This window comes from Saccopteryx leptura, chromosome 2 (assembly GCF_036850995.1).
Source record: "Saccopteryx leptura isolate mSacLep1 chromosome 2, mSacLep1_pri_phased_curated, whole genome shotgun sequence".
Classification (NCBI taxonomy): Eukaryota; Metazoa; Chordata; class Mammalia; order Chiroptera; family Emballonuridae; genus Saccopteryx; species Saccopteryx leptura.
In genome coordinates, this window is record NC_089504.1 from 72,921,108 (window position 1) to 72,948,351 (window position 27,244).

The 27,244-nt window shown below is 36.8% G+C and overlaps 1 protein-coding gene across 1 annotated transcript; it reads left to right on the forward strand.

Moving 5' to 3' along the window:
• The first annotated feature begins 1,661 nt into the window (after positions 1-1,661).
• Positions 1,662-21,930, forward strand: TYRP1 (tyrosinase related protein 1). The gene is made up of 8 exons (XM_066365694.1): positions 1,662-1,824; positions 2,247-2,700; positions 3,800-4,122; positions 7,118-7,322; positions 11,270-11,437; positions 13,899-14,078; positions 19,987-20,133; positions 20,853-21,930. Exons 2-8 carry the CDS (start codon positions 2,316-2,318, stop codon positions 21,056-21,058), a joined length of 1,614 nt encoding a protein of 537 aa, XP_066221791.1. The 5' UTR covers positions 1,662-1,824; positions 2,247-2,315; the 3' UTR covers positions 21,059-21,930.
• Positions 21,931-27,244: the final 5,314 nt, after the last annotated feature.

Here is a 27,244-nt window from a genome sequence, read left to right on the forward strand (position 1 = left end):
GTGTTCTGATTTCATCCTTTAAAGACTGTAAAGCCAGTAGCCATAGCCACCATCACAGCCACCTGGCCCACGCAGGTTCGCACTGGATTCAGACAGACGGTAATGAAACAATGGAGCCAAGAACTGCTGGGCCATCATCTTTAATCCTAGCTTGCACTCAGTGGGCAAGAAATACACACAGTGGGAAAACACTTCACTTTCCATTCAGGGCTGCCAAAGCCACTGACTTATCCAAGTTCCCTAGAATCAAAGTTTCCTACCTGTAAAGCCAGTAGCCAAGGCCACTATCACAGCAGCCTGGCCCATGCAGGTTCGCATTGGATTTGGACAGTCGGTAAAGAAACAACGGAGCCAAAAACTGGTGGGCCACCATCTTTAATTCTAGCTTGCACCTGGCGGGCAAGTAAAAAACACACACTGGGCTCCAAAACCCACTCACATTCAGTGCTCACAAAGCCACTGACTTATCCGAGTTTCCTAGAATCAAAGGTTTCTAGCTCACCAGACTTATTCACCTCTGTTCCCCTTCTCCTTCCTTCTCCCTGCACAAACTCTGCACTAACTGGCTTCTCACTCAACACTCCGCCATCTTGGCTGCCTCTCCTGGCCTCCTCCACGTGGCCTTTCTCTGCTCTCTCCTCTAATCATCCCAGGAACCAAGAGAGCAAGATCCCATTCTGCCCTCATTTTATAGTGTAGAAATCCAGAATTTTAATCCAATATACAAAATAGGGAAGTCTCTAATACAAAGTCACTTTCTGAGGCATGATAGGATTGAGGCATGATAGGATTGTACCACCCCACATTAAAAAGGGTGGGAAAGGCTTAGTCCTAAAACCAAGCCCCAGGCTACAAGGATCCTGCCTGCCCACAGCCTGCCCCAACACACATTAATATCACCTGGGTGATGGCTTCCATGTGGGCAGCATCATCTTTAACAAAGTGAGCATAATATATTTTATCTGCCCAACACTAACTCACCAGCCTTATTCACCTCTGTTCCCCATCTCCTTCTCTCTGCACAAACTGGCTTTTCTTTCAGCACTCTGCCATCTTGGCTGCTTCTCCTCTCCTCAACATGGCCTTTCTCTGCTCTCCTTTCTCTGCTCTCTCCTCTAATGCTAATCTCAGGAACCGAGAGAGAGCAAGCTCCCGGTCTGCCCCATTTTATAGTGTAGAAATCAAAACCTTTAATTCAATAAACAAATAAGGAAGTCTCTGATACAAAGTCATAATGGGATTATCTGAGGCATAATGGGATTCCTCATAAGAGTGCACCACCCCACAACATGCAATCAGTCCAATCATTCAAGGGTGTGGGGAAAAGCTTAGTTTTAAAACTAAGCCTTAGGCTATAACCACCCAGCCTGCTTACAGCCTGTCCCCCACACCCAATGCAATCTATAAGCAAGCAAACATATATATCATATTTACAAACTTATTTGACCAACAAAGATATATATATTTCCGATATAAAATAAACTGTCTACAATGGAAACAAAAGCTCTCTGATTTCTCTGATTTGTTGTATTCCAAATTAATGCCTCTGACCTTTTCCTAAAACTTTAAGTATCACAAGGAGATCAGTGGGAAGGGAATCATGTGCTAACCAACTACTTAAAAGGCAGAAAAACTCACTGAAGTGAAAGGGGATTAGTAAAGGGCGGAGAAAACCAGCCGCTCATGGTTTGGGTGAGCAGATTTGTGATTAGTTATCAGGCAGAAACCTGCATGCAATTAACAGCTCTGACATCAGGGGACTGGCAACTATAAAACACTCGGCTCTAAGAGAGGTTCAGCAAAGAATCCCCTCAGGAGTTCAAGGTACTGGAGAGAAACTCTATGGGAAGTAGGTGGAATCCAGCCAAAACTCCATTAGGATGGGGGGTTTTAAATCATGAAAATTAACTTGCTGGAAATCTGCTCCCAATTCTTCTTTCAGCCCCATGGTTAAATGTAATTAACGGTGGTGACCTGCTAATGAATGCTTTTGATAAAATGACGTCCAGGATAAGTATTTTTATAAATAGAAATTAAAAGCAAAGAAAACTAAATGACTAGAACGAGGGATTTAATTATGTAGATATTATACATGTCAAAATTTTAAAAGTAAATTACTATTTTTATTACTTGAATTGTCATGTTACAGATTTGAAAAGCATTTGGAAGGGTTGGAAAGGGCTCATGCCATTTATAACAGTGCAAAACAAACCTTGCATAATTCAGTTTTGCTTTCTCCTTTTCAGCTTGAATTTATCTATGTGCCTCAGTCTCCACACGGAGGGCTGTGGAACCAGAGTCTGGCTGCAAACACAATGGAAGTTTATAAACTCCTCTCTCTCGGATACATCTTCTTGCGCCTGCTTTTGATTCCACAGGCTTGGGCTCAGTTTCCAAGAGAGTGTGCCACCATTGAGGCTTTGAGAAACGGTGTGTGTTGCCCAGACCTGTTCCCGCTGTCTGGGCCTGGGACTGACCGCTGTGGCTCCTCATCAGGGAGGGGCAGGTGTGAGGCAGTGACTATAGACTCCAGACCCCATGGCCCCCAATACCCTCATGATGGCCAAGATGATCGAGAGGGCTGGCCTACAAGGTTCTTCAATAGGACGTGTCATTGCAATGGCAACTTCTCAGGACACAACTGTGGGACTTGCCGTCATGGGTGGAGAGGAAGTGCCTGTGACCAGAGGGTTCTCACAGGTAAGTGGGGATATAAATGAATAGGCAGTCCTGCATGAGCCCCAACTCATGTGAGCTGGAAGATCACCTGGAAATCGTAGAGCTCAATCCTCTCTTCACAGTTGAGGAAAGAGGCTTACAGAGATTAAGAAATTAATTTAAGGGGATGAGCTTAAAGCTCAGGCCACCTGACTAATATTTCCTTCCAAAATATTTGTTGAACAACCACTGTATACTGTATAATAGGAATTGTGCTAGATGTTTCCGACTCTACTTTCAGTAATTCTTCAAGGTAGTTATGTTAATTAGCATAGGTGTGGTTCAGAAAGGACAAATCTACACAGCTGGTACTTGGAAAACCTGCAATTGATACTGAGATCTGCCTAGCTATAATATAATACATGAGCCTCTTCTACTATCTGTGCTAACCCACCAAAAAATTTTCCACTGTGATGATTCAATTTAGCCATTTTAGGTGATGAACCCAGCCTGCCGCCTAAATAGCAATAAATAACAAAGCATTAAATAGTAACAGCCGGCAAAACTTGATTGTTTTCTATGTGCCAGACCAAGGCTTTAACAGAGTGCCCATTGAGTCCTTCTTATGAGCCAGGCTGTGGCCTAATTGCTTTTGATGTGTATACCTTTTAATCTTTACAACTCTGCAAAGAGATATTTTTATACACACTTCACAGATGAAAAACTGAGGCTTAGAGAAATGTGTGCAGTCACAGAATGAGTCTCTGGTCCTAACCTCTGTGCTGTATCACACTCCCTGTTTTTGCAAGAGTCATGATATTTAAAATGTATAAAATTTGAAGAAACATGCCAGTATTGAGCAGAAATAAATAGAATACAGTCGTAAAGTCCACAGGTAAGACTACAGAAAGTTATTGGGAATCCAGATTAAGTTGGAAAGGGATAGCTTAGAGGTATGGAGGGAGGTAGGGAGAGGGATAGACAGCAAGGGGTATTTTTAAAAGTATAAAATTATTTAAGCATCTATGCATACTATGATTATGGACAAATGGGACATGGTGTGTTAGAAGATTATTATGCTGATTCTCTACCCTTCCCTTCAAGGCAGAGGTTTTCATGTTATAACTTTGTATCTCTAAAGTCAGGAGAAACATTCTGGACTTAAGTACAGAAGAAAAGAACTACTTTGTCCAGGCCCTGAATATGGCAAAGCGTACAACTCACCCTCAGTTTGTCATAGCCACCAGGAGATCAGAAGAAATATTGGGGCCAGATGGCAACACACCACAATTTGAGAATACTTCCATATATAACTACTTTGTTTGGACACACTATTATTCAGTCAAAAAGACTTTCCTTGGACCAGGACAGGAAAGCTTTGGTGAAGTGGATTTCTCTCATGAAGGACCAGCTTTTCTCACATGGCACAGGTACCACCTTCTGCAGCTGGAGAGAGACATGCAGGTATGCATAAAACATTTCGATTTTCAGATCCTTTACACACAGGGTGCCGTGTTTGTAAGTCATTTGATTCACTGTGTTCCAAATGAACAGAATGTGCGATGACAAAGCAATTTCAGGTTGTCAATCTGTCTTAAGCATTCTAAGTCTCTCCTTGTACTAATTGTTTATTTATTAATTAACCCTGGTCTTTTGTGAAGTGAACAGAAAGTAATCTCAATGATGAAGAAGCCAAATAAGACATTTGTAGGTATAAATGAAAGCATTGGACATGTTCTACAGCTCCATAATTAAAACAAAGACTTATATAGTTTGCAACAAAAGAATCTCATTTGATAGGTCTTTCTACTCAAACATAAGCCAATGCTCCTTATTGGTTTGGATGAGCAAAGTGTGTATGAATTTGTCAGTCTTCCAAGTTCCAGGTAGATAACTCATACCAGAGGGTGATTCTAATGTGGTATAGAGTTTAAATGATGTAAATAGATCCTGTGCATTTATATTGTCATAGTTTCATTAAACACTGTTTTTTTCCAATGCCTCTTACCACTTTTAGGCTTACAAAGAAATCTATTAAAAACATCCAATCAGTTAGATATCATTTTTACTCACAAGGCGTTGGCATAAAGTAAACCTTAACCCAAACACAGTTATTTCCTGTTTATTTCTTTTTAAAAAACATTATTTATTTATTTTAGAGAGGGGAGAGTAAGGGAGAGAGAAAGAAGGGGATGAAGCAGGGAGCATCAACTCCCATATGTGCCTTGACCGGGCAAGCCCAGAGTTTTGAACTAGTGACTTCAATGTTCCAGGTCAATGATCTATCCACTGCTTCAGCACAGGTCAGGCTTTCCTGTATATTTTTAAACAAATAAGCTCAAAGCACATTAAATTATCTGTTAACAAAGATATACTGTTTCTTTTACTAATTGCCGTTTCTTTAAAAAAGTATTGTGATTTTAAAATGAAATTGTAGGCCCTGGCCAGTGGCTCAGTGGATAGAGCATCAGCCCAGTGTATGGACATCCTCTGTTCAATTCCCGGTCAGGGACACAGGAGAAGCAACCATCTGCTTCTCTCCCTCTCCCTCTTCCCCTTCTCTCCCTCTTCTCTTGCAGCCAGTGGCTTGATTGGTTCGAGAGTGGCCTCTGGTGCTGAGGATTGGTCATTTTATCCAAGCATGTCAGTCTCAGGCACTAAAAATAACTCAGTACTGGAGCCCAAGGTGGGGTTGTCAAGTGGATCCTGGTCAGGGCACACACAGGAGTCTACCTCACTATCTCTCCTCCTCTTACCTAAAATAAATAAATAAATAATAAATTATTAGATCTTATTAATTTATTAGAATTCAGAAATTAAGACAGTTTTATGGGAAATAACAGCAATGAATTCCTCCTCCCAAGTTAAAATCTAAAAATTAACCAAAATATCTAAAGGTCGAAAAGATGTTCACTTATCAATTTGTAGTATGCTGGTGTCTAGCATTATTCTAAGAAAATAAACGGTTAGAGAGAATTAATGCACCAAAATACAGAATAAAATATTTGTATGAAAGTAGTCTATTCATATACACTTTGAGAGTGATTAAATGAATTCATCTGATACTCTGCACTTCCTAGTTTATAGCTCTGATTACAAGTTAAGACATTTAGTAGATTATGAGTAGATAAATCTGTCATTTGTAATCGACTCCAGATCTTTATGCCTTCAAGTCATTTTCCCACAAGCACACAAAAATGAAAGGGCAGATGGAAAGTATCTAAAAGCTTCAATTTTGCTTGTGTAAACTTCAACATCTATGACTACTTACATTTTTAAAACCCAATAGCACAAGGGATCCAACAAATTACAGTCTATATGTAATGCACCATGAATATGCTCCAGCTCCCAAATGTCAGTTGCTGAACCACAAACTGACTCTTAATAATCCTCTGGGAACTGTCACTAATATTTGTGAATCAGAACAATGGCTTCTAAATGAGGACCCTACATCCCTGTAGATCAATAACTAGAGATGCCTTGGAAAGCTTTTGGCCATCTAAAACATTCCAAAGACAAGGAAATGCTTCCTAAAAAGAATTTAAAGTAAGACAGTAGTAATGCACCAAATGCATGCAAAGTGGAATAAAACAATGGCAATTCCATTTAATCCAATACTTTAAATATAACTCCCCAAGGACCAAAAGGAATGAAAAATAACAAGTACAATAAATATATGTTTTAAGGAACCCAATAAAAAGATGCATGTGATCTTGAGTCCAGAGTCCAGCATTTTAAAAAGTGTTGCAATCAGCTCTAAGTGGAAACTAGGTCTCTGCTCTAAAGACCTGTATACACAAAAAAATATTCGCTTCCTTTTAGCATTTCCTGTAGATATGAGTTTTATAGTTCAGAATCTGAAGCAGAGGTCTCTAAGTATAAAATCGTCAAGGGCCAGGTAGATAAATTGTGAAAGAGCCTGTGTAGCCTGTGGCCACACTGGTATCCAAACACCTAAAGACATTCCAGTTAAACAAACAAACAAAACAAAAGGTATTGCTCCACAAAATATATGTATATGTCAAAGGCTCTATCTGGCTCTAGACCAAGAGCCAGCAGTACTTCAGATAGAGATAGGAAAATGGAAGGAAGTGGAAATGTCAGGGAGTAGAAGTTATTGATAATTCCTGTTATAATTAATAGAAATATAATTACCTGTCTAAAAAACAAAAAGAAGACCCTTTCCCCCACCCCTTTAAAAAAAATCATCTGCAAGAACTTCTGTATAATGAATGGAGTTTTGAATCCATCTAGTGCCTAAAGCAATTCCTTGTAGTAAATTAGCAGCTTTATTAATAAGGTATTTAAGTCCTCCCGCCCCTCAGACACCACTGACACACTAACTGGTTCCTAAGTGGCTGAAAAGGACTAATAGAAATTGACTGCCGGGAGTGAACCAGCTAAGAGGGAGACTTTTAAACAAAAGCAGAGAATGCTAACAAGACTTTCTGTCGCCTAGGACATGTTGCAGAATCCTTCTTTCTCTCTTCCTTACTGGAATTTTGCGACTGGTAAAAACGTCTGTGACATCTGCACTGATGACTTGATGGGATCAAGAAGCAACTTTGATTCCAGTCTCATAAGCCCGAACTCTGTTTTTTCTCAATGGCGAGTGGTCTGTGAATCCTTGGAAGATTATGATACCCAAGGAACCCTTTGTAACAGTAAGTTCCCAGTGATATCTAGGATTCAGTATTCCCTATTAGAGTAAACGTGCTGTCCAAAGGCCCTTCATTCTACTAAGGATTTCAGAATACAATCTATTGTTATTACAGATAATAAATGTATAAATATTCATGGAACTAAGATATTCAAGATACTATATAAGGTGTGCCAGGGGGTACTAAGTGCGTATACATTTTTAGGTTGCTTTTCTAGTGCAGTTTGGTAAGTATATTGCTCATTTTCTTATTTTGGAAACATCTAATGGTATAAATCAATCCTCTAAGTACACTCAGCACATGATCATGTGTCTTGTGTTAGAATTTTACAGAAAAGGCTTCCCTAGGAAATCTGAACTATGCAGAAAGACTTGGAAGTGCCCTAGGAGTAAAAAAAAAAAATGATGATGATAATAATAATAATAAATTTATAATAATTATATTATTAGGTTACTGTGATATTAACCTAGTCAGAGAGTTAAAAATCAAAAGGTGATAGACAGAATGCTTACCTAGTTGTCCTAGCATCCCTTGTCCATTGCTCTGACCACCACTTCTGCCATAGGTCATTTCTGTTACGTATGGATCTGCTCCTGAGCTTCCTTTTCTCTTCCTTGGATGATAGTATTATCTGGCCCTGTCCTCCTAACACAAAGTCTTAATCATTTAAGTCTCCATATCCCATCTTATTTTTCCTCATTAGGCATGGCTGCCTATTTTGAACATTTGTTCTTCCATACAAAAACAAGAATTGTGGAAATTCTATTATTAAATTCATAACATTTATTTGGCATATATTCTTTAAAGCATCAATAATATTAAATTATTGTCTTCAATGTAAAGAGAGACTATTCTAAATGAAACAGGAATTAAGTGAATTTTTGCCATCAAAAGACTATTTAGCTGTGTTTAAAACTGAGTGATATGTATAAAAAAATTAATAAAACAAACAAGAAAAGAGTGAAATGTATGAAATGTCTTCCATAAAAGCTAATAATTAAAATAAATTTTTATTAGCTTGGCATGTTTAATAAGCAGTTACACCTTGTGCTAGGAAAATAAAATTGAGAATCAAGATCTGTTTAGGTACCAAAACATTCATCTCTTTCTGACCAAGTTATTATATTTTGTCTGGAAGTTTTAAAGACATTTTCTGATTACCCTGTTGACTTAATAACAAAATACAGCACAATTTAAATAGATAAATCAAATTATAACATAGAAGGAGATTTTTTTATTACAGTTTTTCTTGTCATTTAAAATAACATATAATTCTGACACACACCAATTGAATGTATATTAGGTAAAATAAATTTTAAGATTACTCTTTCAAGATATAAATACCAAACAATTAATTTATTAGGCCAGTGGACAAAAAAGAAAACTAAAATTGAATATACTGTGTCTGATACTGTGTTAAATGCTTTAATATGATATCTTATTTAATCCTCATAGCAATTCTTTTCACCTTCTGTTTTTTCTCCTAAATGAAATGTCCATTCCTGTCACTTCAGCAATCATCTGTAATGCGTAGCTTTACATTGGATTGTCTTTAGACTTTCTATGCCTATGTTTTCATATGCTTGTTGTACAATATCTTTTAAATATCCCATTAATGTACCGTAGTATATAAATTGAAAGCATGAATTACTGACCCCTAATACTCTTTCGGCCACTAACATATATCCTTTGATTTAACAGATGAAAAACATTGTTATTTCTTCACAATACTTTTCAAATCTACTTTCTCCTTCAGAACTTTGAACCTTTCATTCATTCATGCACAGAAATTCTACATGACTCTAATCCATAAGATGTTAATAGTTGTAATGGAAAGGGATTTAAAGTACAGCATAGAAAACATAGTTAAAATATTGTAATAACTATGTATGGGACCAGGTAGGTACTAGACTTACCGGGAAGATCACCTTGTAAGTTATAGAAATGTCTAACCACTAGAAACTAAGATAATATTGATTGTCAAATGTAATTTCTTATTTTTTGTTTAAAAATAAAAAATAGGTACAATAACAGAAGTTATCCATGTGCAAACAAATTTTAAAATCACTAGGTTAAAATTAAATTGGTTTACCTAGCTTCTTTACTATCAAAATTCTACACTATGAAACTCCATGAGGGAAAATTAGGATACAGTCTTTTTAAAACCAATGTAGTCAATACTTTTTTGGGGTGATACATTGATAGCTCCCTGAACAGCATTATCCAAAATATCAGCTTTAATTGATGGTTTATCTATGAGAGTCTGTAAGTTTTAATAATGCACTTGCATTTTCCAGTATCTATGTAGGCATATGTTTTATTTTTATATTATTTAAAGTCAGTTATGCTAATTCATCAGGTACTAATCATTATGTTAATTATAAAACATACAATTAGGATTTTTATGAATAAGTTAAAATGAAAATGGATAGATGCTGAAATATTCTCTCCCACCCAAGGAAGTAGTTCCTCTGCATGTCCCCTCTACTCTGCGTGTCCCCTCTGAAGCACAAATGCTGCACTCTGGAGACCAGAAACAGACTGATGCAAACGCTCCTAACCAAACTCCTCTCCTCCCATCTGCCTAAGGCTTCTCCCACTTCCTGAATTAAATATAACTTTCTCATCTGGCTTTCATATTTCTTCACTTTATGGTTCTTGTCTGGCATCCCATCTTACCTACTATGTAATACTCTCTTACGTGGCCACAAACCCCAAGCAAGCTATCCCCAAAACAGGCCCTCTGCTTTAACCAGCACGATCTATCCCATATGACAACATGTACAAACAACTACTTGGTAACTATTATATGCCAGGCAGTGCACCAAAACTGGGGGATATACTGGTGAACAAGAACAGAGAAAGTGCCTGACACTGGTGCAGTGGATAAAGTGTCGGACTGGGATGCCGAGGACCCAGGTTCGAGACCCTGAGGTCGCCAGCTTGAGCGTGGGCTCATCTGGTTTGAGCAAAGCTCACCAGCTTGGACCCAAGGTCACTGGCTTGAGCAAGGGGTTACTCGGTCTGCTGAAGGCCCGCGGTCAAGGCACATATGAGAAAGTAATCAATGAACTAAGGTGTCTCAACGCGCAACGAAAAACTAATGATTGATGCTTCTCATCTCTCTGTTCCTATCTGTCTATCCCTGTCCGACTCTCTCTCTGTCTCTGTAAAAAAAAAAAAAAAAAACAACACACACACACACACAGAGAAAGTTCTTGCTTTGATGTGGCTTATATTATAGGTAGAAGAAAGCTTATCATCTCTTATTACTACTTCTGCCTAAAATATCACCTATTTCATATATGGAAGTTCTTCTCAGTCCTTTAGGGCACTTTCTGGATCCATCCAACTGGGAAAGATATCTCCTTCCCTCCCTTAAGAAGCATCTAGCATAGTATCCCTAGTATCACAGCTCTTGATTTACCTGTTAGTCTTAGTGCTCTTCAGAAACTTGATTATTTCTAATAATTACTCGCTGAAAAATGTGTTCATTAAAACTGAAGATTGTTTTTCTTTATTTCTCTGAAGGCCTGCAAACAGACAGCATTCAGTACAAACCTCCACATATATATGAAATATAGATGTCAGTGCAGAATTTAGGTTTCTGAGATTATTTTGGCAAAATTCAATTTTCCATGGAATGTTCTTTTTAATACATTCTCATGAAAGCAGCATATGTTGATTTAATAAGTACCAGGCTCTCTGTTATTGTGATCACTTCTTCCTTCAGGTGATTTTATGTATCCCTTATCTACTCTGTTCAGAGAAGATGACACAGTAACTTAGATTTTTTTTCATTACAATGACACTAAAAAGCATCTTTTTTTAATTTCTCTCTTATTAAGGAGAACCTATCACTGAGTATCCATGCTATACATGAATATTTAAAGAGCAATGATAAGATCTTTAAAATTCTATAATGTTTGATTACCCCATCTTTTTCCCAGGCACAGAAGGTGGGCCAATCAAGAGAAATCCAGCTGGAAATGTGGCAAGACCAATGGTGCAACGTCTTCCCAAGCCACAGGACGTCACTCAGTGCTTGGAAGTCAGTATATTTGACACGCCTCCCTTCTATTCCAATTCCACAAACAGTTTCCGAAACACAGTGGAAGGCAAGTAAACAGAATCGGTGCTTTGACTTGATCTAGTTATCAGAGCAAAGCACTTAAATCCTGATGGCTTTGAAAAATCTTAAAATGCCATAATGATCCAAAGCGTTTATCTGAAGGGTGCTTCCCAGGATGATGTAGTCTCAATTCTCTGCTCAGAAAAGAACTTCCTTAAAGAAAAAGTATCAAACCACAAAACTCTTTTGTTTTTAATTTTTTTCTTATTAATTTTAGCAAAGAAAGAGAAAGGGAAAGAGAGAGACAGGAACGTAGATCTGTTCCTGTATGTGCCCTGACTAAATCGAACCAGCAGCCTCTGTGCTTCGGGTCGAGGCTCTAACCAACCGAGCTAGCCAGCCAGGACCACAACAATCTCTTAATCAGTAGAGAAGCTCTTGGATATTTAGTTTTGTTTTTCTTATTTAATTCGAAGTATTTTAAAGCTGAGGAAACTGAGGTCCAAATAAGTGAAAGTTCCTAAGTTATTCAACTACTTAGTAACAGCATTGATTCAAATCCAAATTTTCTAAGTCAGTGTCTTTAGACATAAATTTTGAAACCTCTAAAACATGCTTGATACATATTTAAAGTGTTAAAGGAATAGAAAACTTTTAACTTTACTATAAACTTGTTACTATCAAAATTTATCTTAAATACGGCATTGTGCATGTTAGACATGCACCTCCCACACAGATGGGAAGTGCTGTCTTTGTCCTCATGATCTGAGATGTTTGATGTACAAATCTGATAATTATTTTCAATTCTTTCCCCTTTTATCATCAAAGTTATATGCTGTTCTGTCTCTTTATGTTCGTTTTAATAACTATAAGTCAATCACTTATTAGGAGATAATTCAATAAATAATCACTGTATTTTTACTAAACTTGTATATATAAAGTGAAGTCATATGTACTGATTTCTAAAAGAATGCAGATCATGTTTTATTAATACTTAATTAAAAGACAAAACCTGCCTGGCCTGTAGTGGCACAGTGGGTAGAGCATCAACCTATAACACTGAGGTCACTGTTTCAAAACCCTGGGATTGCCCAGTTAAGACACATATTATAAGCAAGCAATGAACAACAAAAGTGAAGCAACTATAAGTTCATACTTTTCATTCCTCCCCCCTCCTCTCTGTAAAATTAATGAATAAAATATTTTTTAAAAATAAAAATAATGAAAGACTAAATAAATAGGGAAAATATATAATATATGATATGAGGTATATTATATAAAATAAATTCGGCCCTAGCCGAATGTCTCAGTGGATAAAGCACTGACCTAGAGCACCAGAGGTCACCAGTTTGACCCACAATCAGGACACATACGAAAAGCACTCAGTGAGTGCACAACTAAATGGAACAATGAAGTAAAACAAAAAATTGATACTTTTCTCTCTCTTTCTCTCCCACATCAATGGAAATTTTTTTTAAGGAAGACAAAATATATTGATTTTTGGACAGTTGTATAAAAAGACTGGTACCTAGATACATGCCATATACATTACAAGCAATCTCCAAACTTTTTTAAATAAAAAACTATGAAACAAATATATGAAAATGAATAAGTATAATTACACAAGTTTATTTATTTTAAATTATAACTTGATTTTATAAAATATAACCATTCCCAGATCTCCCACTTCTTGTCTTTCAAGGCCAAAAGACACATATAACTTTATCCAACATCATAGACCCTTTATTTTTGTTTGTGATATAATCTCATCTTTTCTCTAATATATGTACATTATATATATGTGTGTGTTTATATATAGCATGGAAATATATGTGGGAAAATATATAATATATTATATGAGGTATATTATATATAATATGGAAATAGATATGTGAAATTACATATATAATATGAAAATATGTATATGGAATAGAGATCATTATCAAAAGTACTATAAATATTATGACAGCAGGCTTTCCAGATGTTTAAAACTAGTACAAAGGTGTTAAGAAAGCGCTGAGAAGTTGTAACTTCTCCACAAAAATAACTTTCCAAAAATAAATATGCTGACAGTCATTCAAAGGGAATAACACAGGAAACTGAAGTAACATCTGGCCATTTAAGTTCCAGGACCATCAGAGTGGTCTTTCAATAGTATCAGCAGTTTCTAGTAGAAGCTGGAGGTTTCCACTATCACTTAGCACAATGTTTGCCTTGTCTAAATAGAGTATTCTATATATTTTGACTGGTATCCTTTGCAGGTCATTATTTTTAACCTGGAGGCTACAGTTAGAATGCCATGCCACAAGCTTAAAACTAACCTAGCTCTGGTTATAGCAAATATTGCTAACCATTAGGACAGAAACAGTACTATTATACTGAGGTAAAAATTGTCCTGACAAGCTAGCTTAGGAAAGAATTGTTTCTCAGCATAATCACTGCTGTTGACTTGAAAAGTAATATACGTGTAATGATTTTTCCTCTTCTCATTCTATTTTGATATCTAGGTTACAGTGATCCCACAGGAAGGTATGACCCTGCTGTTCGAAGCCTTCACAATTTGGCTCATCTATTCCTGAATGGAACAGGGGGACAAACCCATTTATCTCCAAATGATCCTATTTTTATCCTCTTACATACTTTCACTGATGCAGTCTTTGATGAATGGCTGAGGAGATACAATGCTGGTGAGACACTTTTACATGCTTTTTGCAGGCTCAGCAAAAAAAAAGATTGTTCAGATGGATGGCATACTTTTTGCTTAAGGCTAAGCACATGACACACATAGACTACATTTTGAAATAAGAATAAAACAGCTATAATATCTAGCCATTTCCAAATATTCTGAACCACTTTGAAAATGCAGAGAAGAATTCTCTCAGAATTGTTATTATAAGATATTTATAGCATTCAATAGGATTTAGCAAGTAATCCCTTCTCGTTTTTATAGTTTCCCAAACTTCTTCCTCATATCTTCCAATGAACATCCTCATTGCTTTTTAATATGGATGGGAAAACCTTACAAAGCTCTTCATTGATACCCCAAAAGATAAAAAGTATTATATTCATAATCCACAGTTTTATTACTTTATGAACTAACAAATGGATATTTTGCTCAACTTGAAAAGTTAATGTTGATTTTATGTCACACCACAGAATAAGTTTATTTTAATGTATTCTTTAAAATATTATTTACAAGGCTACTTTCTTTTACCTTCTACTCAGCTGAGAAGCTCACATTACTTTTATCTTTTTATTTTTTTCATTTTTCCACATTACTTTTCAAACAAAGAATGTTGTTCCTCTGGTTAAAACATCATGAATTTTTTATATTTTAAAAGGGTTCTAAATATTAGCTTCTGTGCCTTTATTTCATCATGTATACATAAACATAATATTGGAGATTATCAATTCATCTATCTATCCAATTCAGCCTTTTATTTTTGTGTGTATACAGTAGACTTTAATTCAACTTGATTAAGACCATTATTTAATGAGTTTGTCAAAATAGTTTGTTCAGTCAGAAAATTATTTAACAAGCAAATAATTTACATATATGTGTATATATGTGTGTGTGTATATATATATAATATGTGTATATGTATATAATTTGTTCACTTATCTATCTGCTATGAATTCATTAATTGGAGTTCCACCTTGTTTTTCACGTGAATTTACATACATACGTACAACCATAATGAATTACTTATAATTTAGAGTGTTTCCTTAAAGCAAAATATGAAATTAACAACCCTTCAGATGCAGTCTCAGTGTAGTATTATTCTAGATTTTCACAATGCTCCCCTAACCTTTTATAATCATACTGCCCTCTCCTAATCTTATAGCAAAATTTTAGCCATTCATCTTTAACAAACCTTTCAAAAGCTTTTATTTATTATAAAAGCAACATCTCTCTCTTTTTCATTCATAATCATCACTTTATGTTTATATATATTTAGCTAGATTACTTTTATTACAATAACAAGTAAGCTGGAATGCATTTAGGAATGAACAAAACAAAATTTGTTAAACTGCCTGACCAGGTGGTGGCGCAGTGGATAGAGCGTCAGACTGGGATGAGGAAGGACCCAGGTTCGAGACCCCGAGGTCGCCAGCTTGAGCGCAGGCTCATCTGGTTTGAACAAAAGCTCACCAGCTTGGACCCAAGGTCGCTGGCTTGAGCAAGGGGTTACTCAGTCTGCTGAAGGCCCACGGTCAAGGCACATATGAGAAAGCAATCAATGAACAACTAAGGTGTCACAATGCGCAACAAAAAACTAATGATTGATGCTTCTCATCTCTCTATTCCTGTCTATCTATCCCTCTCTCTGACTCTCTCTCTGTCTCTGTAAAAAAATAAAAATTAAAAAAAATTGTTAAACATACACTCATACACTTCTGGAACCTAAACAACAGTGTACAGGCTGTAGCTATTCCACCACATACAGTGCAATGGATGCTAGCATTACTGGAGAAATGAATAATCTTGGGTGAACTGGCAAGTCTCTTGAGTGGAGCTTTCTTTCAACTACGAAAACATATATTCCTTTGCTTTATGTATCTTGAATGAAAACATCATTATTTCACATTCAAATCAATTTGTTAATAGTTATCTGGATCTTAATCTAAGGGTCATTGATGAACCAAGAAAATACTTCTGTTCCTTAGTTATTTTACTTTTGCTTCCTCTGTTTGTACAACTTGTAGTATAACATCTCCTAGTGACCTGATATTTAAGAAGGGAGAAGTACCGTAAATTAAAAACAGAGAGCTGGCCTGACCTGTGGTGGTGCAGTGGTTAAAGCGTTGACCTGGAACGCTGAGGTTGCTGCTTCAAAACCCCAGGCTTGCCTGGTGAAGGCACGTTTGAGAGTTGATGCTTCCTGCTCCTCCTCTCTTCTCTCTCTCTCTCTCTTCCTCCCCTCGCTTAAAAAAAGAAAAAGAAACACAATGGAGAGCTGACTTATAGCATATTTTAATAAAATGTGAACATAAATTTAGAGGACAAAGCAACACAAACACAAGCTGCATTAAAGCTAAATTCAAAAGAAAAAAGGAAGAAAGTCACAGAACAACTATGTTTGGAAGAAAAAAATGATTGGGAGAATTTTAAAAATATTCATATAGCAGAAATATTTTTGGAAAACAAGTCTACAATTAGAAAATGGTATTATGATTCAAAATGTATCCAAAGGTTTATACAGAAATAGAATACACTTCAAAAATCATAGAATTATAGAATTATTTGTTTCAGAATGGAACAAGAATTACATTTTACTGGTGAGGAAAATTAGTCATTCGCGTTGTAATGTATATTAAAGAATCCTCTCATTAGACATAAGAGATGACTAGTATCCAAACTCTATTTCATTTAACGTTCATTTATAATCACTAAATTATGTGTTTATATATACATTTAATTCATTCCATTTTCATTCAAGAATCATGTAAATTAAGTTTTAAATATAGTAGCCTGGAAGTTAAATGCATTTTTCAGAAGAAGTTTGTCCATTTCCTAGACCAATTACTACTTTACTTAATAAGCCCCAAAGAAATGAAGTAATCATGCACACACTTAAAATTCTTTAACAAATATTTTTATTCCATATCTTGTTTATTGTGAATAATGCTTCAATAATACTTCAATGAACATGAGGGTGTACTGTCTCAGAAAAAGACTGATTAATTTTCTGTGAAAATATATCTAGAAGCGATGGATCATATGACAGTTTTATTTTTAATTTTTTTGAGGAACCTCTAAATGGTTTTCCATAATGGCTGTGCCTGTTTACATTCCCAACAAGAATGTAAAATGCTTCCCTTTTCTCATTAACCTCACCAACATTTATCTCTTGTCTTTTTTATGTCAGCTTTCCTAACATTTTTAGGAGACAGCTCATTGTGGTTCTGATCTGCATTTTCTAGTGATTAGTAGTGTTGAGCACCTTTTCATATATCAGTTGGCCAATTGATGTATTTAAGGTGCACAATCATGATGTCCACCTTAAATACATAGACTTTTATTTGACAATTATGCTTCAATAAATCTTTAAAAAATATTATTTGAGCATCTAATATTTTCTAGCCAGTATTCTAGGTATTATATATACAGTAGTATACAAAACACACAAATATATGTGTTTTGTTTTTGTTTTTTGTGACAGACGGAGAGACAGAGAGAGGGACAGACAGGGACAGACCAACAGGAAGGGAGAGAGATGAGAAGCATCAAGTCTTCTCTGTGGCTCCTTAGTTGTTCATTGACTGCTTTCTCATACAAATAAATGTTTTCTTGGAACTTTCCTATCTGTTAGTAGAAATGACAAGTAATATAAATAAATACATAATATGTTACATGGAATAAAGTCTCTGCAGACAAATAAAATAAAAAAGGACTGGAGGGACAAAAGAACAAAGAAGCCCCTGTGGCTAAAGCTGAGTGAACAGTGGAGAGAGAATGGAGAAAGAGAACGAGTCAGAGGGATAACACATTACATTTAACACTAAGAGAGAGGGGGATCCCCTGAAAGGGTCTTGCATAGAAACGTTAACTATTTTTACTATTATCCCTCCATTATTTTAATGGATATAACTTTATCACTCAACTGAAGCTGAACTGGGTTAAGGCTCATCAAGTCAGGATTCAGTAAAGGTGAAATGAGAAGTTTAAAAAACTACGTTATTAACTTTAATAAGTAATTAAAAAGTAGTACTCCAAAATGTGAGTTCCAAAATGTGAAAAGAATTTTGTCTGTTTTGTTCAATGCTACAGCCCGATGCCTAGACAAGGAGCTCAATAAATGTTAACAGATAAATACTTAATTAACATTAATACATAGTAAATTTAAAGTGACAAAAATATAAACACAACTGCCATTTTTATACTCAATTGTTGTTTAAACTAGATTCCAAAATATTCTTCTGTGCTCATGGAAACACAGTGACTGTCCAAGTAATATACTTCTTAAAAACAAAATATAATATTTTACTAGCTTTCTCACATATTTCAGCTCTTCTACATTTATTTCCACTAACGTGGTGCCCAAGACCACTTCCAGCTCTGGTTTTTATAATGTTCTATTTGGTACTTAATTCTACCAACATACAGAATAACAACAAAAAAGAAAAATTCTTCCCACAAAAAAACATTTCAGTACTTTTATCCCTTATGACAAAAACTCACTAATGCCTCACCAGGCAGTGGCACAGTGGATAGATCATCAGACTGGGATGTAGAGGACCCAGGTTCGAGACCCCAAGGTCGCCAGCTTGAGCACAGGCTCATCTGGTTTGAGCAAGGCTCACCAGTTTGAGCCCAAGGTCGCTGGCTCGAGCAAGGGATCACTCGATCTGCTGTACCCCACCCCCTCCAGTCAAGGCACATATGAGAAAGCAGTCAATTAACAACTAAGGAACCACATTCAGGAATTGATGTTTCTCATCTCCCTCCCTTCCTGTCTATCTGTTCCTCTCTCTGACTCTCTCTCTCTCTGTCTCTGCCACACATACAAAAAAAAACCTCACTAATAATACGAATACCTTTGACTAGTATTTAAATAAAACAGTTCCCCTTTTCCAAAGGAGACATGTTCTAAGACCCCCCCAGTGCATGTTTGAAACTGCAAATAGTGCTCAATTCTGTAACTTTATGCACTATGCTTTTTTCTGTAGGTACATACCTTTGGTAAAGTTTAATATATAAATTACATTCACTAATAGATTTACAAAAATAACTAGTAATATAGAATAATTATAACAATATACTTTAATGACAGTTATATGAATGGCTTTGGGGCAATTACTAAGTAAAATAAGGATTACTTAAACACAAGCACTACAACATCACAACGTTGATCTGATTACTGAAAGGGCTACTAAGTGACTAATGAGCAGGTAGTATATATGCTGGACAAGGGATGATTCACTTCCCAGGGTAGACAGAGCAGGAGGGTAAAAGATTTCATCACACTACTCAGCACTGAGCACAATTTAAAACTTATAATTTTTTTTTTTATTTCTGGAATTTTTCATTTAATAATTTCAGACCATAGAACTACAGGTAACTGAAACCATCGACAGCAAAACCATGAATCTGGGGAGACTACTGCAGGAAGCAAATAGGATTCAGGACTTTGACTCAAAATTTTAAGTATTTTTTGCCAACAGAGTAAAACCTTAGAAACAAGTTGATATTTATTTCCCTAAAAGTAAACAGAAAAAAATGAAAAATACCAAAGAGAAACATTCCCAATCAAAAAGAGACATTTATTAGAAATTGTCTCTCAAATTTAAATGATAGATAATGCTATAGAAAACTACAGTTTTAGCTTTCCTTTAGCTTTGAAAAATAAGTTTAACAAATTTTATTCAAATTAATTTCTGTAATTTAAAAGTAAAAAATTAATGATCATCTAAGATGATATAATACGAAAACATTTCTGCTTCGAAACTTTTTTTTATTGAATAATATGTGAGTGCTTTACTTAAAGCACTTGAAATCTGTTTTATGCAATTCCTTGTCATGCAGTAGTAAAACTTTTTATGTCAGAACATGCTAATATATTAATATTAAAAAAATGTTTTGATATATTTTAGATATATCTACATTTCCATTGGAAAATGCCCCTATTGGACATAATAGACAATACAACATGGTGCCATTCTGGCCTCCCATCACCAACACAGAAATGTTTGTTACTGCTCCAGATAACCTGGGATATACTTATGAAGTTCAATGGCCAAGTGAGTATTGAAAATACATTTTTACTGTGGAAATTTCCAAAAGCAAATCTGTAACCTTCAAAGTAAAATCATCACCATATTTCTGAGTCTTGCCTTTTCCACTTGCGTTTAGAAACTTTCCTTTGGATTTCTATTTGGGCATAAAGAGAGTGAATTTAACATTTGTTGTGAGCCCACTCTGACCTGGTATTGAGCTGAACATATAGCACACTATCTCGTTTAATCCTACATCCCTCTGTATAAGTATTACAATCCTGATTTTACAAATAAGGAAGACAAGGCTGAGAGAGGGTGACTATGAAAAATCACATTTATAGTAAGCAGAGAAAATGAGTTGTGAGCTTAGGCCCCTAATTTTTCTCCATTATAATGTTCCTTTAAAAAATAATTTAAAACGGCTTGATATAATCAGAGCTGTTTTTGCTGAGATTTTGAAATTAAAAACTTTCTTGTTTAGTTTTCAATCTCTTTCTCAAGAAGGGCAGCAAGATATAGTGGAATAGCATAGGGTTTGGATTCTGAAAGACCTAAGCTCCAAAACCAACTCTACTACCTGCTAACCAAATAACTTTCGGCTCTGAACCATCGTTTCCTCCTGTTTAGAATAAAAATAGTAACTTTCCCAGTAAAGTCTACTCGTTATGTAAATTTAGGGTATTCAATATTTGATGGCAACTATTATATGATTAATTTTTTGCTCCCTTTTTATTTTTCAATAGGTCGGGATTTTAGTATTTCTGAGATAATTACCATAGCAGTAGTTGCTGCTTTATTACTGGTTGCAGTCATTTTCGTGGGTGCTTCTTGTCTGATTCGTGCCAGAAGCAAAATGGATGAAGCAAATCAGCCTCTCCTCACTGACCAGTATCGACACTACGATGAAGAACATGAAACATTCCAGAATCCTAATCAGTCTGTTGTCTAAGTATAAAAGACTTATTCTCTCTACATTAGTATTATAAAATCCCTGGTTAAAAAATAATAGATTGAGTTACTAACTGACTGTATTTTCTTTTACTCTGTTACTTTCTTCCTTGAGCATGCACATGTTGGAATTAAAGCTCTGAATGTTACTTTCCAGAATTGGGAAGAGTCACAACCTTTTCAACACGCTTCATTTTTCAGCTCTTTTTAAAATGGCAGGTTGCACCAACTCCATTGTATTTAAGCAGAAAGTGTGAAGATTTTTGGCATGTTTTAAAGGTGGTATGATAATATAAATAAGCTACTTCTGCATTGTTTCTGTGTGAAAAAAAATCATATTTAATAGAAAATCCATGATTAAAGTCCATGAGCAGGCATTTCTACAATGTTAGAATGTAAATACATTTCTATTCATTGACATTGACCAACAGATATAAAGAAAGTCACATTTATTAGTTAAAAATTTTATATAGAATTATAAATGGAATCTCAATTAACTTCTTCAAACTGGTCTTCTCCTTTGGGGATCGGGATAAGCATATATTATTTAGTCTAAGGTTCAAGACCACAACAAAATCACAATCTTTGTCATACTTTAAAGAGATAAAGCTTTCATTTGTTTAAAGAGAATTGATACTTCCTGTTTTCTACTGTTTTCTCCTACTTCTCAATACACTGAAAAAGGAGCTACCGATCCATACCTTTCACCTCCCAACTCCTCTTCTGATATCTGAGATGCACAGGCATACAGGTGAAAAACATGCACCACAGTGTTCTACAAATATATTTTAGTCAATTGTGTTTAATTCAAATAGCATTCCCTTATCACTTACCAGACTTTCATGTACTTTCAAATAAAATATTAAAATGTTATTTCACTGGTCCTCTTTTTTATGAAATTCTACAAGAATGTCATTCTTTTTCTTCCTATCTTCTATCATAAATTTTTTTTCATCTTCTACTGAAACAATATTCCCAATAAAGAACTCTATAGGCTGGTCACAGTGAAGAAATGTTTTAATTGAAATTGATTTTAAAAAAGAAATAATAACAATAGTAATCATACATTATAGAAAATGGCTAGACTGATATTCCCAGCTCAATAAATAAAACAAGATTAAAGTTATGTGTACTTGATTGGTTACCCTATATTAAGCAATCTTAAGGCTATGTGTATAAGATAGACATAATGTGTTAATGAAATAGAGTGCATATAGCAACATGTTTTTTGTTTTTTTTTTATCTTTCAAATAGCATTACTCAATTTATTCTCTTGGAATACATTTTGATTTGCATCCTCATAGATTTTCAGATAAATTATTGTATAGTGTAAGGTTTTTTTATATATAAACATCAATGAAACTAAGTTCCCCACTTCATATTTTTGGAGTGATTTGGAATAATTTACTAATTCCATTTTTTTTATTTTTTATTTTTTATTTTTTTTTCATTTTTCCAAAGCTGGAAACGGAGAGGCAGTCAGACTCCCGCATGAGCCCTACTGGGATCCACCCAGCATGCCCACCAGGGGGCGATGCTTTGCCCCTCTGGGGCATCGCTCTGTTGCTTCCAGAGCCATTCTAGCTCCTGAGGCAGAGGCCACAGAGCCATCCCCAGCGCCCGGGCCATCTTTGCTCCAATGGAGCCTCCCTGCGAGAGGGGAAGAGAGAGACAGAGAGGAAGGAGAGGGGGAGGGGTGGAGAAGCAGATGGGCGCCTCTCCTGTGTGCCCTGGCCGGGAATCGAAGCCGGGACTCCTGCATGCCAGGTCGACGCTCTACTGCTGAGCCAATCGGCCAGGGCTAATTTCATTTCATAAACATTTATTAAGCAATTTCAAACATAGTTCAAGGTAATGTTGATATGGGCAAGGGAAAGTCAGAAATATAAAATTGAGGCCCTGGCCGGTTGGCTCAGTGGTAGAGCGTCGGCCTGGTGTGCAGGAGTCCCAGGTTCGATTCCTGGCCAGGGCACACAGGAGAAGTGCCCATCTGCTTCTCCACCCCTCCCCCTCTCATTCCTCTCTGTCTCTCTCTTTCCCTCCCGCAGCCAAGGCTCCATTGGAGCAAAGTTGGCCCGGGCACTGAGGATGGCTCTGTGGCCTGTGCCTCAGGTGCTAGAATGGCTCTGGTTGCAGCAGAGCGGCACCCCAGATAGGCAGAGCATCGCCCCCTGGTGGGCGTGCCGGGTGGATCCCGGTCGGGTGCATGCAGGAGTCTGTCTGACTGCCTCCCAGTTTCCAGCTTCAGAAAAATACAAAAAAAAAAAAAAAATTGAGAAGGTCACATCTGACTTGGGTCTCAAGGCATGCCAATGGGTTTACCAAATATAAGATTAGAAAAGGGGATGCCCTGGCCGGTTGGCTCAGCGGTAGAGCGTCGGCCTAGCGTGCGGAGGACCTGGGTTCGATTCCCGGCCAGGGCACACAGGAGAAGCGCCCATTTGCTTCTCCACCCCTCCGCCGCGCTTTCCCTCTCTGTCTCTCTCTTCCCCTCCCGCAGCCGAGGCTCCATTGGAGCAAAGATGGCCCGGGCGCTGGGGATGGCTCTGTGGCCTCTGCCCCAGGCGCTAGAGTGGCTCTCGTCGCAACATGGCGACGCCCAGGATGGGCAGAGCATCGCCCCCTGGTGGGCAGAGCGTCGCCCCTGGTGGGCGTGCCGGGTGGATCCCGGTCGGGCGCATGCGGGAGTCTGTCTGACTGTCTCTCCCTGTTTCCAGCTTCAGAAAAATGAAAAAAAAAAAAAAAAAAAAAAAAACAGAAAAGGGCAGCAATGTCACAGAAGTTTGAAAGAGCATGAAACATTAAAAATATAAAGTAGGTCAGTGAGCTTAGAGTACATTTTTCATAGAGGAGAGTAGAAAAATAAATTAGGAAAAGAATCAGTGTCTTATATGCAATCCTAAGAAATTTAGAATTCATTTTATAGGCAAGAGGGAATAGGGGCAAGTCACAATTAAAGTATGTTTTATAAAGAGAATGGTGGTGGTGATATTGGTAAATAATGTTGATTAATGGTAAGAGTAGAGGCTAAGTGACTAGTTAAAATCAAATAGCTCATGAGAGAAGGTGGCCTTGTCTCAAAATATAAACATTAATTCTAAGAAATCCTTACTACAAGAGAAAGCTACACCCATTATCTTACAAATATAGCTTTGATAATTTCTTTCTAAATGTGTTGCTTTATTTTCCTTTTATTCAAGGCCTTATTTTTCTATTTATTTTACAGTTCTATTAGATCTTATGACTTGTCTTGATCAGGTTGACCATAACTTTTTATATAATATACTACATTAGTCATTGCAAATAATATTCATTTGCAATCTTGGATACTTCCAACTGTTCTCAGTGCTCCAGTTCTCTTATAAATATAGTAATGAAGTTATTAAGCGCTCATTGGAAAGCACATTCCATACCACTTAAATCCATTATTTTCTATTGTATAAGCACCCATTGCCTGCCAATGCCACAAATGGAGCTAAGCTTAATAGTCCAAACAGAGTGAGTAAAAATGCCTGAATTCACCTTCCTGCACAATTAAGAATGAAAAGCTATTACTTTTGGGTCCCTCTGGAGTTATATTCTGTCTTCATTCCTAGAAGCAGATTTTAGAGATAGTGCTCATTTATCGTTGCATGTAATCTTTAAAATTGAATGTGGGGAAAAAGAAAATTTGGGCTATTAAAATAACTGTTCCAAGAGTTGGTTATGAGACATTTGTTCTGAACTAACTCCATGAATGTTCAATAATGTCATGTATTTTGTCCTTGGTCATTTCCTAGTCAAAATTTTCATCAACCAACCATTCAATGGAACATCAGGTTGAACAGAGAGGTAATGTGAAACAGAAAAAAAGGTTTTTTTGTAATATATTAACAAATAACAGAGCCTGATATAAAAGAGATGAAATTCCAAAGAAAAAAAATTGTAAAACCTGCCACTTCAAAATCACAACTGCAAGATTAAAGGATAGAGGAATACAAGAATCAGCAGAACTTTTTAAAAAACAATCAGGAGATTTTAATCTATTTCAAGTTCAATATGAGCCGATAGTGCAACAAGACCAATAATAGGGGGAAATGATATGCAATGTTTTATAAAAGGGGGGACTATGAAAATGCTAATATATTGTGCTTTGTTAATACAGAAACAAAACCTATAGTGTTTGAGTCATATGTGTAGTATTTATTCAACTTTACGACCACAATTTAAGGGAAATGTTGATAAATTGCAACATACCTCCTCATCTTTGAAGTGATACAATGATACAATTACCAGCCCAAGAGAGAAACTTGGAAGTCACCTTTGAATCCTACCATCTCTCTAAATCCTCATATCTAACTAAATAATTTTTGTAATATAACCAATATATATTGATTACCGTATCTGAGCACCAAACCCAATTATTTAATGCAATGATTCTCAATTGAAGGACAATCTACCCCTAGGAGAATTAGTATGGTGGGGCTGCTATTGGCGTCTAGTGGGGAGAGAACAGCGATGCTGCTAAAGAGTTTACAATGGACCAAAATAGCCCACCCCCAACAAAAAGTGATCCAATCAAAAATGTCAATAATGCTGAGCTTAGGAAAACCTGATATAATGCTACAAGGATAAACAAGTTTCATAAGGCCTCACAGAGGTTAGTAACAAATGAGATGAATGACAAAAACCAATGTACTGTATAAAAGACGCATTATTTTCTCACAAACTAGAAAGTTTGAAATGGAGAGAGTCCAAGGTAGGTAAGACAGCACAAGGATGCCTTCAGGACTGTTTCTTTCCATCCTTTCCTTACCACCACTGAAGTATGTGTTTACTTTTTTATTTATACATTCAAGGCTATAAAAATAGCTGCTACGTCTCCCTATTTATATCTATGCCATGCAGAAATTTTCCTTTTATTCAGAAATAAATATTCTCCCAAGAATTCAACCCATATCTTATTAAAAGAGTATCACGCCCTGGCCGGTTGGCTCAGTGGTAGAACGTCGGTCTCGTGTGCAGGAGTCCTGGATTCGATTCCCGGCCAGGGCACACAGCAGTAGCGCCCATCTGCTTCTCCACCCTTCCCCCTCTCTTTTCTCTCTATCTCTCTCTTCCCCTCCCATAGCCAAGGCTCCATTGGAGCAAAGTTGGCCCAGGCACTGAGGATGGCTCTGTGGCCTCTGCCTCAGGCTCTAGAATGACTCTGGTTGCACAGAGCAATGCCCCAGATGGGCAGAGCATCGCCCCCTGGTGGGCATGCTTAGTGGATCCTGGCTGGACACATGCAAGAGTCTGTCTGACTGCCTCCCCGTTTCCAACTTCAGAAAAGTACCAAAAAAAAAAAAAAAAAAAAAAGAGTATCACATGGCTAGAAGCAGATTAAGGCTGGTTGAGGCCCCAGGCACAGAAGAAAATACTGGGCCCCTTAAAAAAAGAGAGAGAAATAGGGAAAATAAAAATACATATTAACCATATTTTTAGCCCTGGCCAATTGGCTCAGCGGTAGAGCATCGGCCAGGTGTGTGGAAGTCCAGGGTTCGATTCCTGGCCAGGGCATACAGAAGAAGCACCCATCTGCTTCTCCACCCTTCCCCCTCTCTTTTCTCTCTATCTCTCTCTTCCTCTCCCATAGCCAAGGCTCCATTGGAGAAAAGCTGGTCCAGGAGCTGAGGATGGCTCCATGGCCTCCGCCTCAGGCACTATTGATAGAATGGCTCTGGTTCTGTTTACAACAGAGCGATGCCCCAGATTGGCAGAGCATCGCCCCCTGGTGGGCATGCTTAGTGGATCCTGGCCTGGCACGTGCAAGAGTCTATCTGACTGCTTCCCCACCTCTAACTTCAGAAAAATACCAAAAAAAAAAAAAAAAAAAAATACATGTTAACCAAATTTTTAAATAAACAAAAAATAGTATGTACTATTAATGTTAAAATTGCACATATAAAACCAAACTTGGTGTCATCAGAAAAAAGTGTAAAGTTGGGGCTTTGCAGGGCCCTCAGAAGTCCAGGCCCAGGGTGCACACCCAGTGCAACTGCCGTTAAATCGCCTTTGTACACAGCAAGGGAATAAAAAAATATTGAAAAGGTTTTCTTGTTTGTTGGTTGGTTTGTTGGTTACTATCCTGAATACAACCAAAATCTAATAGTAAGAAATATAATAGTGGTTACTGGGTGGTTGGGGGGGGGGCACAAAGAAAACC